General features: G+C 28.9%; 2 protein-coding genes across 2 annotated transcripts; both read left to right on the forward strand.

The window, feature by feature from the left end:
* The first annotated feature begins 600 nt into the window (after positions 1 to 600).
* On the forward strand, positions 601 to 4,679 carry LOC105648220 (cAMP-regulated phosphoprotein 19-related protein). Its single transcript, XM_012234540.4, has 7 exons — positions 601 to 743; positions 1,027 to 1,116; positions 1,260 to 1,322; positions 1,411 to 1,458; positions 1,559 to 1,612; positions 4,382 to 4,439; positions 4,536 to 4,679. The coding sequence occupies exons 2-7, from the start codon at positions 1,036 to 1,038 to the stop codon at positions 4,577 to 4,579; spliced, it is 348 nt and encodes a 115-aa protein (XP_012089930.1). The 5' UTR covers positions 601 to 743; positions 1,027 to 1,035; the 3' UTR covers positions 4,580 to 4,679.
* Positions 4,680 to 7,995: 3,316 nt separating this feature from the next.
* On the forward strand, positions 7,996 to 8,836 carry LOC105648221 (uncharacterized). Its single transcript, XM_012234541.4, has 2 exons — positions 7,996 to 8,369; positions 8,495 to 8,836. Exons 1-2 carry the CDS (start codon positions 8,255 to 8,257, stop codon positions 8,767 to 8,769), a joined length of 390 nt encoding a protein of 129 aa, XP_012089931.1. The 5' UTR covers positions 7,996 to 8,254; the 3' UTR covers positions 8,770 to 8,836.
* Positions 8,837 to 14,356: the final 5,520 nt, after the last annotated feature.

Below are 14,356 nucleotides of genomic sequence, written 5' to 3' on the forward strand. Positions count from 1 at the left end.
TCTTTTTGACGGACATTTTCAATAAAATAAAATACATGATAAGCAATCAACACGGACTTGATTCGATGAAATGGATTGTATTCGAATTTTACCTGTAATAAGTGGCCAATCAATAAAAAATATTTTACTGAATATTACTTTAGTATGAATTTAAAGACATATAAATAGATTTTATTATGAAATTATAATATGGAATATCCAATTAAATTATTTCAAGAAAACATATAATTAAAAACTGAAATGATAAACAACTTTATTTTTTTAAAAAAAAATTGCTTTGACAAAAAATTAAATTAAATTATTGAAATTACAATATTCAAATTAAATGTAAGATATTACAAAGTAGAAAATGCTAATAAATATAGTATTTTATAAACCTTTTTGATTTATTTACAGGTCTATCTTTTTGGTTTTATGAAAATTAAATAAAAATAAAAATATTACATATTAGAGTATAAATTTAAAATATAATATACATTTTTATTTTTATTTTGTTAAAAAAGAAAAGCCAAAATCAGTTAACACAGGGGAGGTGGAACCGTCAATATCAAAATCATGTCCATCATTCATCTATTTCTAACATAGAACTTGCTGCACCCGACTTTTTCTCGCTTCTATCATCTCCCCCCAACCCCGCATAATTATTTATTTTTTTTATTATAATATCTCTGATAAATTAGGCAGAAAATTAAACATCTCTCTCTCTCTTCAAATTTCGCTCTCTTGAGGAACTTTGATTCAAGGTACTCGATCTCGATCACTGAATATGTTTAGTTTTTTAATAAATTCCTTTTCGATATCTCTCGCTATATACTTTAATTCTATGTTTGAATTGGGAAATTAGCGTTCGTTTTGATCTGGATCTATCAAATCTCACTAAATTGAAGAGAAAATCGCATTAAAAATGGAGAATTAATCATACCTTTAATGGATTTTGGCCTTTGTTATTGACCAGAATTTAAGATTTTCTATAATGATTTGGTAAGGAATTTAAATTTTTTGTTTTGGGTGGAAATATTTTTGTAGAAGTTTATTATGTCAGGCATGGAGGGTGTCAAAGATCAAGAGCAGGTGGTTGGAAATGTCCCTGGTTCCATGCCAACATCTCAAGATCAGGTTCTGATTTACTTAATGCCTGATTTTATTGAAGACCCTGAATTAGAATTAAATGCTTAGGAAACTTTTTTACCTAATAATTCAAGGGTGCTTATCATTGCAGCATTTTTTTTTTTTTTTTTTGTGTCTGTTTTGTTTTTTAGGAAGAAGCTATAAAGAAAAAATATGGAGGAATCGTGCCCAAGAAACCTCCACTTATTTCTAAGGTGATTTCTTATTAGAATTTTACTGACTTGTATGTTGAGTCTTGGTTGGTATGCTTGTTTCTTTCTTAAGCTTTGGATTTAATGTCAGGACCATGAACGGGCATACTTCGATTCTGCTGACTGGGCACTTGGAAAGGTATTGTTATTTATCTGTTGTTTACTTAGATTCTGATAAGATTCTTAGCTATTGTCATTTGATATATGTATGTGGGTATTATCTTTTTCTATCATGGCAGCAAGGTGGTGAGAAACCTAAAGGACCACTGGAAGCCCTTCGGCCAAAATTACAGGTATCAATTTAAAATTTCGGTGCTTGAACATTCTTCTTCTTCCCTTTGCCTTTTCTTTTCCATGCATTTCTGATTTTCTCATATGTTTTTTCTAGCCATTCTTTTATCATATTGCCAATGGACGACACTTACTGATATTGGTATTACTAGTCGGTATTATCATCTAAATGTTTATTTCTTGTTTTAAAAAATGTTTTGGTTAGCAGTATGTACTCGAAGACTTATACCTAGATTGCCTTTCCTATTGAGTTAGAAAGAATTGTATAAAAGAAGCAAATGAGAGGACTTCCTATATGAGAAGTGTTGGATACAAATACCTAATCCATAAAAGAAATTCATAATAGAAAATACCAAAATTTTTTAAAACCTAAAACCTTGGGAAGGAAAGGATTAAAAGAATTCAGAAGAAGCAGAAAAATAAATACAAATTTATTAGGACTTCAGTTTAAAATCCTTCACTGAGTGCTTTGTTGTCAGACTGCTTTTGTTCCGCAAACTTAATGAACATACTTGGCAACACGTTGAACGCCATTTTGGGCATTTGGAAAATTATAACAAAATAAGCCAAGCGCATATATAAGAGGTTTTGCTTGGACCACAGTAATTCAGTGAGCATGGTCCAAGTATGATTGAAATTGGAAGCAGGCCAATTTCTAGCTCAGCAGTTTCTGATGCTATAATGTAAATTTTTAATTAATTCTACCACTGTAGAAGCAGATAACGTGTTGGTTTATGGAGCAAGGATTTAGTGGGAAGTAGCATTGCTCTTAGTAAGAATTCACAATGACAATTCTTGTTTATGCTCATGCACTGAGGTCAACTTCTTTGGATCATGAAATGTTGATATAATAGCAGATAATGGAGCACTATCTTCTTTTGGGTGGGGTAGACATGCCAGTGATTGAAGAGTGAGAAATAATGGGCTCTTAAGGAAGTGGATCTTTATTGATGAAATGATCTATCCTTGGTTATGTGGGATGGCTGGCTGTTTTAAGATTCTGTACATCCATCTATTGGACCTGCTATTAGAAATCTAGATTTTAGTTATTTGTTTTTTGTTTCTGTTCTTTTCTTCTCTTTTCGTGCTGTATTACATAATTCTCTAATATTAGAATTGCATTGCTGTTTTCAGTATCTTCCTGAGTAATTCTCTAGCAGGGACTAAGTGATAACAAAATGAATAATTTTGTAAGATGATGGTGATTGTCCAATCAAAGAATTGGTGCCTTCTATATGCAATCTCCAGCAGTTTGATTCGTGATGAAACTTATGAGTTAATTGGGTGGTCATAGAATAAAAATGCTGTTGTCTTTCTGCGGTTCATCTGATTCCACACTGATTTTTATTATAAAAATATAGCAGCTTTTCTTAGCATCTTCCTTTTAGCTATCCTCTTAACATTCCAATAAATTAATCTCCTTGTGAGAATTAGCTATCCTATTCATTCAATCTTTGGTGATGTTTTTTCCACTGTGAAAGGTGAACATCAACTACCCTTTGGAAGTTGAAAATCCTGATACTTTCCCTAACTCTTTGCCCTTGTATTTGCTATTTTTGTATAGTCGGCTCTAGAGATAACGCAATCTAAAACCTTTCTTTTCTTGGCCTGTAATTTAGATGTTCGGCTGATGTTATTAACTTATTAGTGATAACTTGGCAAAGGTAGGTCAACTCTTCAAGTGATAACTTGTCTATAGTGACACGGTCTAACTTCAACCAGGGACGAAGTCAGAATGTAAATAGAAGGGGAGCAAACCATATGATATATAAGTGAAGGGGGGCAAAGTGGTTGGAGTGCTTTGAAAAAAGTGGAGAAACTAGGGTTTGAATTGTGAAAATGTACAATTTTTTTTTTTTTCCTCCTGAGAGGAGGGGGGCAATAGACCCCCTCTTCCAATGAGTAGCTTCATGTCACGGAGATAGGATTTTGCTACACCTATCCGCGCGGCACTTAGTCGCCTTTGGGTGCTAGGACGAGCTAAGTAAGCCTTGAAGCACAATGGAGCAAGTATAGAAGCTAAGAAGAGAAGAGAACACAAGAGAGCTTGTAAGAACACTCAAATGCTTTGTATTGCTTGTATGAGCTTGGATGATTTACAAGTGAAGTGAGGGGTGGTATTTATAGCCACTTCCACCTCCTCAATGGACGGCTAGGATTTAATCTATACAAATCAACGGTCTAGATTACATGGATAATTCTAGAATATTGTAGATATTACATGAAATATCTATTGAGTAGAATAATGTAGAGTAGTGTGGAGAATTCTAGAAAACGGGCTCAAGTGTGGCAGCCCAATTGGCACCCTTCTAAGCCTTGCCTATAAATTGTGAGGCTGCCTTGCATTTTTGTGTAGCTTCTTATGCGGGGCGTAACATTCGTCCCTCTTGAACCACATTCTCGATGTGGAACTATCAATGGAAACATTGGTTGCTGATACGATACGACCTGTGTTTATCCCTTTTCTAAATCTTGAGTGCATTGGTTGGGAATCGGCTTCCTTCCAGTCTCTAAACCTTCGTTTCTCTGAAGTCGTCCATAAGATGTTTAATTCAATGGCTTCTGTTCTGATGTTGGATGCCATGTTTCCTGGTTTGTTGTGGTGGGTACCTAAGTGATATTCAATTTCTAACTTTTACTGTTTCTTAAATCTTTCTTTCTTTTTGAAGTCTAATTCCATAATCATATCAAATTTGAATTTGCTTGTTCTTTTCCTGGTTTCGATTTCTTTTGGTTGCTTATTTCGCTTTATTATTGTCCTTTTTATTTAGCCTACACAACAACAGACGCGGTACCGGAAGTCTCCTTATGCCCCATCAGATGGTGAAGGTGTGTATGATTGTTATTGTTCAAGATTCATATGATCCATCTTGGTTGTATTTTTCTGAGAAAGAGATCCAAACTTACATCCATCTCTCTGTGCAGACGCTGAAGCTGCTCCATCCGAGGATGCAACTCCCAATGAATGAGAAATTATTGTTGGCCTTTTGATCTAGTAAAGGATTCTGATTGTTATTTTAATACCTAAATAGGCAATGAGTAATTTTCTGTTATTTTGGAGAAATAAAAGTTATGGATATTGTCAAAAAAAAAAAAAAAAAGACACACATTTCATTAGTTGAGAGTGTACAATTTGTGTAATGGCGGTTCGCATTGCATATTCAAACAGCTTCATCGGTGTCATGAAACACAGGTAGGCTTAGAATCTCCAGCATGCATTATTAGTGGTTATCAGCTCCATGCGTAGAAACGAGGGTTTAAGATGCTCGAAGGAAATGAGGATACGTTAGTAATTTCTCTTTATTGGAAAAAGAAAAAGATTTGTAGATACAATTTTGAAAAGAAATTCCTAATTAATTAAGGTGAAATGTACTCCCTCCGACTCGTTTTGTTTGCTTGTTATTCATTTTCTAGATGTGCCAAAATGTTTGTAAGGGTAAAAATTACTTTTTCCATAATAACATACTAAGGGTAAAAAGTAGTAAAATAATATTTGTTGATTAAATTTTTAATGTGTATTTTATCAAATCATGCAAATAAAATGGGACAGACGAAGTATTTGACTTATTAATTAGACTAATTTTTACTTTGGTAAGGTGATATCCAATATAATATTTTGCTTATTATATTAAATTTAAATTTTGAATGCACTAAAATTAAACCATCCATTCTCTTTAAAAAGAAAAAAAAATTTATTTAGAATAATCTTCGTTTTTATTTGAAATATCAGATTGATGAATGAATTAAATTTTTGAAACTTTCAATTCCCAATCATTTTCATGGAGTCAAAAAATTTATAGCTTGAAATATTGATGACCAACAAAAATTAAGCCATAGTATTTGCATTAATGATTTTATTTGCTTGGTTGATGCAAATATGAGAGTTCAGAGAAGAGATTAGAAGCAAAGGAAAGTGGAAGGGGAAAGGTTCAAAGATGTTGCAGTCTTGTAGATTGCAAACAAGGGATAATGTTAGTTGCTTGCTTGTAGTATCATTTTCTAATAGGAATAATACCTTAATTTGTCCTTCGAAATTCAACTATCATGTACAATTTATCTAAAGTTACGTTTTTGGATTTATTTTAATATAAATTTTCAATTAGAAATTCGATTCGGCTTATTTTTTAATTGAAATTAATAGATTTGAGTTGATAGAAAGTAAAATCTTAACTTTTTTTATTATTTACTTCAGGTTGATTACCAAAAAATAAGCTAAATTGGTTTTCTAATTAAAATTTTATGTAAAAACAGATTTGAAAATTCAATTTTAATTTTGATTAAGCCGTATATCGCAAATAAATTTGAATTAAGCATTATTCTTTTCAAATATCATGAAGTTTTTATAGACCTAAAGAGGGATAAACCAATGGGCCTTTTCTATGTGCCCTAAGATAATGGGCTTCTTGTAATTATGTATCTTTTCGTTATTGGGTTTGTTCTATTGTTAAACAGGCGTTTACACTTTAATAAAATAAACATAACTTTTTATAATTAGAAAAATGGGAAAAGAATATTCAATTTCAATCAATCTATCTATCTATCTTCAGTATATAAAAAAGCTAAGGATTTCATCTTCTATATTTAATTGCCACCTCATCAATTTGCTGAGATGGTATCATGTTCTTTCTTCCTAAAATATATATATATATATTTTTTTTTGTTAATTTTTGGTTTATTTTTTAATTTACTTTCCTTTTAATTTTAATATCAATAGAGTTGAAATTAATATCATTAGCATTCATTTTCTTCTTTCTTTTTTCTCCATTAAAACGGTTAAGATATTTATGTATCGAGTTGGTATATTATGTTGTTTTTTGTCTAAAACATGTTCCTTTTTATTAATTTTTAGTGGATTTTTTAATTTTATTTAAAGATGTGTACAGCAACAGCTTTTTAAGTATATATTTTTTTATAGTATTCGGTATTATAGCATTTGAACTGACTTTTAGATGTTAGATAACGTGTTATAAAAAACTAATTTATATAACGTTTAGTTTTTAGTATTTTATGAAAAAACTACTTAAATCACTAACGACTATTAAAATAACTAATTTTACCGAATATATTTTAATTAAAAAATATAATCATAAAATTATAAAATTGATGTTTGTGTTTTGTTGCGTGTAGAGAGAATACAATGTTATTTAACTCTTCCAAAGACTAATTCAAGGCAAACTTTAATTTGCAAGTTGATAAAATGCAAATTCACCAGATTTTGTTTAGCTGCTATTGCTAATGCAACTTAATTATTATTAATTAAGATTGATTAAATATTTAAAGATTGAAAACCTCAATTATGGCTAACAGCTAATAGCTATTGCTTAGGCCAATGAAATAACTCCAAAATTACTTTCTATTCTTTAAAGCCTTTTATTTTGACTTGAATATAGTTTATTATAAAAAAGAGCAGCCCCTTATGTTAATTATATAATGGGAGAGGGCTGCAAGTGTGCACATGGATTTGCTGAATCTGCATACATTTTTCTGATTAAATAAACTTAATTACTAATTAAAAAATATTAACATTTTGATGTTTTCTTAATTTTAGTGCTACATTTCAACATTACAGATTATATATATCTTGCACTTTTTTTGACAATTAGTTTGCATCAATTTATAGTTAATACTTAATATACTAAGAATGATTAAATTATGAATTAGTTTTGAATTTGATATGATAGACAACCGTTTAGGTTTTTTTTTTTTTTTTTTTTTTTTTTTGCCTTCTTTTATGTCTTTTAATTTTTAATTTTAAGTATAAAAATTATCCAATATATATTTAAGAGCCCAATTTAAAATATTTTAGCAATAAATTTATCTAATAATTTTGAAAAATTTCAGTTAAAAATTCAAAGTGTTTTAAAGATATTCAAAATTAAAAAAAATTAATGAAATATTTGCACACATTTTTTAAAACATTTGTCATGTGTCTGAGCGTGCGGAAGATATACACATTCTACCTTCTGGTATGTGTACTTCTTATCGTAGCTACAGTAGCAACTGACATGGCCTTGTACGTGTTATTATTCTGTATTTTATCAAATCCTATTTTCAAATAGATATTACAAAATCTAATAAAATGTTTTTTTGTTTGTCTCAATTAGAAAGTAATTATTTATTTCATCTAAAAAATTATTAGGATTTGGAAAAATAAAAAAAATACAATTATAATCATAATACGCCAAAAAATTCAAAACTTTTTTTATATTATCTAAAAAAATGAGAGTTAATTAGTAATAGTAATCATGAATTTTCCTTGCCGCCTAGGTGAATAATTTAATTAAATTCTTTTTGGATGTTTCATGACTTTACCCACATTTTTTTTATAGCAATATGTGTATATATATATACACACACTCCTATTTTGTCTTCAACTGCAAAACCTATGTTTGGCTTTGACCAACAAAACTACATTGCGTGTCTTTCATATAAAATGGGTATGAGGGTATCAAGTCATTCCAGAACGTGACCAATACTCTTCCAGTTTCTGATATTCTTCAAGAAAATTCCCTGAAACAAGATAAACCCATTTCAGAAAACAAAATTTCTTTTTCTGGGTTTCTTCTGTTAGAGAAAATAAATCATATATGTTTAGATTTGTTTAAAAATACTGATAGCTAGAAATTATCCACAGACACACGCACATGGCCTCTTCTGTTCCTTCTTATTTAACTGCGATCAAGAAATCTCACAAGCAAATAATTACTACTACTCGTCGTCAAGCCGTGCAAGTTAGAGCCCACAGCTTTAGAGACGAAGGTAACAAATAAATAAATAAAATATTTACTTTCCTTTTCTTTTTATAATGTGAATTTTTGAAAGAATTACTGATCATGGATTTTTTTTATTCTTCTTCTATTTTATTTTTTTGAAATTGGTTACAGGGAGTTCTAGTGACTTGGTTGAAGCAAATTTGAGTGTTTTAAAAGAGAGGATAATGGAAGTGAAGATGAAGGAGAGACTTGAGAGATGTTGCAAATGTGAGTATGGATGGAATTATTCATCTGGGTATAATTATAATTACAAGCTCAAAAAACAAGTGGGTTTATCTCAAATTTTTGATGTTGTAAGTCTGGTTTTTGGAACTATTGGTTTCACCTGTATTAGTTGTTCTTTTTCCCTTTTACTTGTTTCTATTGTAATTCATTTGAATCAATGATCAGGTTTTTGCATTCTTACTCTTGTAAACAAGATCATAAATATACTTATTTTATTTATTTATTGTATATGTTATTAGTCAAATGTTCATCTTCTTCTTAACTGTGAGTGTATTTCCATGAACTTAAAGCTAACTTGAATATACTTTTTATCGAATTTTTTTTAAAAAAAAAGAAAAAGAAAAAGAAAATTCTATGTAGTTAATGGCCTCACCTCACTACTCTTGCTTTAGAAATAAACTTGAGTAGTTGGGTTCAGCCTTTAAGTATGGCTGAAGAAAATGCGGAAAAGATAGAAGCAGCCATTTTGCTTTACAGCTTTTTCTGGTATTGCCAAATGTAACTTTTACGCATAACAGCTAACAAAAAAGCAAGAAAACAAGGAACAAAGTTGCAACTTGCACTTTTATAATCCAATTTGTTGATTCTCTTAGTGCTTTCTTATTGTATAATTTAATGTTCAAGCTGGATTTGTTCAATAAAAGAATTTTTAAGTTTAGGCTTTAACAAGCAATAATTAGTATTTTTTAATTAAATGTCATAGAATTATATCTCCAATAATAAATGTGAAAGTTCCTTGAAAAAATAATAAACGTGAAAGATTAACTAGTATATGGTTATTATATACAAATTTTTTTTTTAAAAAAAATATTTTATTTTCTATATTAAAGAGTTTTTTTTCAGTAAAAAGTTTACATTTGCATTTCATGCCAAGTAAAAATAAATTCATATGTTATTTAGAATTAAATTATGAATACAAACTCCTTTTTTTTTAAAAAAGAAGATATATATACAAAATACATTTTTATATCATGAAAACGAAAGATTTCATTTCAGAAGAGATGAATTTGCAGTAATCAATAACGAAATTTGTAGTTAATTTCCTGAATCCAAAGGCTTGAATTGCAAAGAGTGTGTTCCAGTTGACTCAAGAATTGGCCATCTTAGCTACAGCCAGTCCTTTTGAGCAACAATGCTTATACTGACCAATTCAAAGAAAAGAATTTCAACAACTAACGTATTATAAAGTTGAAATTAGAAAGAAAAGAACCCTAAAATGTATATAAAAAATATATATGTATACAGAAGGGACAATTAATTTCTTTTTATATATATTATTCCGTGTGGAGAAGAGATTGACCCTTTCAAAATATTTCTTCCACGTTTGGTTTTAACAACACAATTTGTTTAATATTTCAAAATTTTGTTTGGCTTTCCAAATTAATTATTTTTATTATTGTAGCTGTTAATAGAAAATGTGTGATGGATGTCCATCTTTTGTCTTCCAGCTGCGAGCTCATTTGAAATTCATGCATATCGTCCACCACGTTTAGCCTTTTCCTTATTCGACCAAAACAAAGAAGAACAACAAAATAACTATTAATATCTTTTGAGGATTACTTGTAACGCTTAGATTATAATTTCCTTTTTCTACGGTAAAGAGACCTAATTCTCATATTAAACGTTCCTTTTTCCAAGCATTTGACAACCATTTGTCTCTTTTATCTTATAGGGTATTAGTCATCTTGCATTATCAGAGAAGAGATCTCAAACTGCATCAATTTTTTTTTTTCGATTAGCAACAAAAAATTTTTATTAGAATTTATATATTTTCAGGAACCTACCTCATACCAATAGGCTTTCTCAATATACCCATAACTAGCCTGAACTGCAATATTAAAGAATGGAATAATATTTTATAACATCATTCAAAAATGACAAAATTGTATAATGAAATGATCGTGAAATGCATTACAAAATCGTATTTCATTCAGATATGCTAAAAAAAAAAATTGCAATGTTAAAATGTATCTTCTTAAGTATCTTGCGAAGTCTTTTACCAACATATGCAATAGTAAAAGCCATACATAATATGACCTAAGGATGTCAGGTTTGACATGAATTCGTCTAACAGGTGACATAATTAGGTTCAACACGACACGGCCAATTTAATAATTGTATTAAATTTATTGATATAAATACGATAAGAAAATTAAGTAGGTGGTACGAACACGACACGTTTAACTCGCCTAATATCACAAACATGCTAAGTAGATCGTATTGACCCATATACAATCTGTGTAACCCACTTAATATCATGAACATGTTAAGTGGATCGTGTCGACATGTATATAACCCACTTAACTTGCTTATAATATTTTTAAATTTTAACCTATTTAACTTTGATCATATTTAAAAATAAACTTTCATATATAAAATGCATAAATTTTTGAAGATTTATAACCAAAATAAAAAAGTAATACAACAACAATATTTAAATAGGTTTAGTTAAAGTATTTATATCTAACACTAAAATTACTTTTTTACTCTTAAATAAATGGCTTATTTGCCTAATCCGTATGTCAAGCCACGACACGACACATTTATATTCGTGTCATAAATAAGTGACTCGTTTATAACACGAACCTGTTTAACCTCAACCCTAACCATTTATTTTGCGTGTTAGGCAAATCGTATTCGCGTGTCATGATCTATTTTGACACCCTTAGTATGACATGCATAAAAAAAAATACACACACTATTAATGTATTTTTTAACAGTGATAATAATTTTGAGAATTTAACTAATTATATTGAAATAAGAAATTAAGTATTTTTTTAATTTTATGTTTATGATTTATTATAAATGGTTGTTTAATTATTTGAATATTAATGTATTACACATATTTAGTGTAGTGTGTTCTAAGCGTGTGGATGTCCTATTTTTAAAAGATTCCCGTATCGCGTACGTTCCCATATTTGTCCCGTGTCCGTGCAACCTAACTCTTGGTATATAAGACTACTCCATACATCATGCTAATCAATTAAGATTTTTTTTATTATCAAGAAAAAATGAAGTGTTTTTTTTTTTTTAATTTGTTTTTGTGTCTTTTTTTTTATTAATGAATGTCAGAAAAAATAAGAAGGGACTAAATTTTTCGGAAAAAACTTATGTTACTTATTTTCTTTGGATATAAAAGAAAAATAAAATTAATAGAGGAAAGAAAAAATGAAGTGTTTTTTTTTTTTTATATTTTTTTATTAATGAATGTAAAAAAAAAAAAAAAAAAAAAAGAAGGAACTAATTTTTTTTTTTTTAGGAAAAAACTTATGTTACTTATTTTCTTTGGATATAAAAGAAAAATAAAATTAATAGAGGCAAGAAAATGCAGAAAGTAAAGAAAATATAGAAAGTAAAGAGTTGAATTAGAAGTAAATTCTTTCAACGATTAGTTTTCGTCAAAGTCTAACTCTAAACGGGAGGGAGAGTTTATTAGATTAAAAAACTCATGAACAAGGAGCAAAAAAATTAGCCTAGCCAATTCGTTGAATACTGAAAAATAAAAGAAAGAACTAAATTTTTTTTGGAAAAAACTTATGTTACTTATTTTTTTATATAAATGAAAAATAAAATTAATAGAAAAAGGAAAATGCAGAGAGTAAAGAGTTGGGATTAGAATTTATTTTTTTCAATGATCATTTTTTGTCAAAGCATAATCTAATCTAAACGGGAGGTAGAGTTTATTGGATTAAAAAAAAACTAATGAATAGGGAAAAAAGTTAGGGCCAGCCAATTTATTGAATACCGATATTTTTTTAAACTAAATATAAGAAAAAAACTTATGTTAATATTTTATTTTGGATATAAATCTTATTTCCAAATAAAATAATTTTTGCTTATTAATATTATCAGAAAATATTAAACAACTTGTCTTCTTATAATTGTTTTTATTACAACTTATCTTCTTAAAATTATATTAAATAACTGCTCCCTTCACGCTTAATAATTTGAGAGAATTACCTAGCATTCATGATAGACTTGTCTGTTTATATATATATATATGGACACCGTCCAAAGTTTCTAAATCCGCCATTCCATATCTTTTTCTGAAATTTTTTTTAAAAAATTCCATCAACCCCATCTACAATCCTTTTTATAGACAAAAATTCACTGTCGGTATGCAAACAAGTCTAAATGTTAAACAATTTTTTTTTTTTTTAATGTAATTAGATTAGATGATTGTTGATAAAGTAAAGATATGGGGGCAGGATGAACTGTGTCCTCTTCATTGTCTCCTTATGCAGTTTGTCAATTACAGGAAAAACTATTAAAATGAGTTGGTACTTGAAACGCTTCCTTTTGTTAGACTCTGCTCTATCTCAATAAATAAATAATAATAATAATGTCGATAAATTCCAAGGAAAATGACATCAGAACGGTAATTTTCAAGCAGTTGAATGAATCGGTGCCGATTACTTGCTTTTCTTCTTCGATAGGTCTCTCCGGGGTTAGGCTATGTATGTGAGATGATGCACCACTTCTTTTTTTTTTCTTTTTTTTTTTTTTTCACGAATATTTTTACATCCTTTTTAAATATGTGATTAATTTCATTTTTATATTTTATAAGAATAATCATATAGTTTATTGTTCAAAATTTATCAACTTCTTTATTCTAGTATCTCAATTTTATTTTTCTATCAATTAAGTATCTGCATCAACAATTTGGTCTCATCCTACCCATTCACTTATTCAAATCATTTTTCTTTTTCATTTTTATTCTCTTTTATATTTTCTTTTTCTCTTGAAAACTGTAAAAAAATTTCTCTCTTTCTTATCTCTGAAATATTAAGAGATCAAAATAAACAAAAGCATAAAAGAATTATTCGTTTGAGTAATTGAATAACAAAAAAAAAAAAAAAATTAAGACATTTAATTAGAGAATTTGATGAATTTCAAACACAAACTTTACAATTATCCCCTCAGTTATATAGTTTTTTTTTTTTTTTTTTCTAAATATAAGTCATAAGTAAATAATAGCGTTGATGAAATCACTGGATTGTTTAATTTTTCTCACTTCATAGAGTAACTTTGACGACAGCTATTTGTTTTTCTTTACTTGTGGAAGAAAAAGAGATGGGTAATCCTGTACTTATGTTTAATTAAAAATTGTTATGGTCTTCTTTCCCCCTCCAAAATCTCATATTCTGTGTGGAAAATTTTCTTAAATAGAATTCCTTGTCGTATCAATCTTTTTAAAAGAAAAATTATTCAAACTTCTAGATGATTGTATACAACCTGCTCTTCCTTTTTTTTTTTTTTTTTTTTTCTGGTTAAATTGGTTTTTTTTAATGGAATCCAGGTTACTTGGAAGACAGTATTTTTTTTTTTTGTCACAATATGGTCAATTTGGCTAAGGAGAAATTCTTTAATATTTGCTAATGTTTAGCATGAGAAGGAAAAGTAACTGGTGATATTAAATTTACAAGTTTTGAGATTTTAAAGGTCAAGTTTTCGTCTGTGCCTTTTTACCTCAGTGATTGGATTTCTTTTCCACTATTGGTATGCAAGAGTAATTATGCATAACAGAACTGAAAGAGATTTACCTAAGCCTAGATTTTGAAATGTCCACCCGAATGTATTTAAAAGTTTAATATTGATGGGGTTGGGAGAGGAAGACGATGACCAACTAGCATTGGTGGGATATTGAGAAATTAACTTGGTTCCATTAGCTGTGTTTTGTATCAATTGGTCAGAAACTTAATTACTAATGAAGCTGAATTGTTGGCTATTTGAAAGTCGACTGAGTTG

This window comes from Jatropha curcas, chromosome 4 (genome assembly GCF_041381405.1).
Source record: "Jatropha curcas cultivar XTBG-Jc1 chromosome 4, XTBG_Jcur_1.0, whole genome shotgun sequence".
NCBI lineage: Eukaryota > Viridiplantae > Streptophyta > Magnoliopsida > Malpighiales > Euphorbiaceae > Jatropha > Jatropha curcas.

Bases quoted from the DNA above. Each gene is read 5' to 3' on its own strand.
- LOC105648220 (XM_012234540.4), top strand. From the start codon at position 1,036: ATGTCAGGCATGGAGGGTGTCAAAGATCAAGAGCAGGTGGTTGGAAAT. The intron at 1,323-1,410 runs GTGATTTCTTAT...ATTTAATGTCAG, and splicing joins AACCTCCACTTATTTCTAAG to GACCATGAACGGGCATACTT. The intron at 1,459-1,558 runs GTATTGTTATTT...CTATCATGGCAG, and splicing joins CTGACTGGGCACTTGGAAAG to CAAGGTGGTGAGAAACCTAA.
- LOC105648221 (XM_012234541.4), top strand. From the start codon at position 8,255: ATGGCCTCTTCTGTTCCTTCTTATTTAACTGCGATCAAGAAATCTCAC. The intron at 8,370-8,494 runs GTAACAAATAAA...AATTGGTTACAG, and splicing joins CCACAGCTTTAGAGACGAAG to GGAGTTCTAGTGACTTGGTT.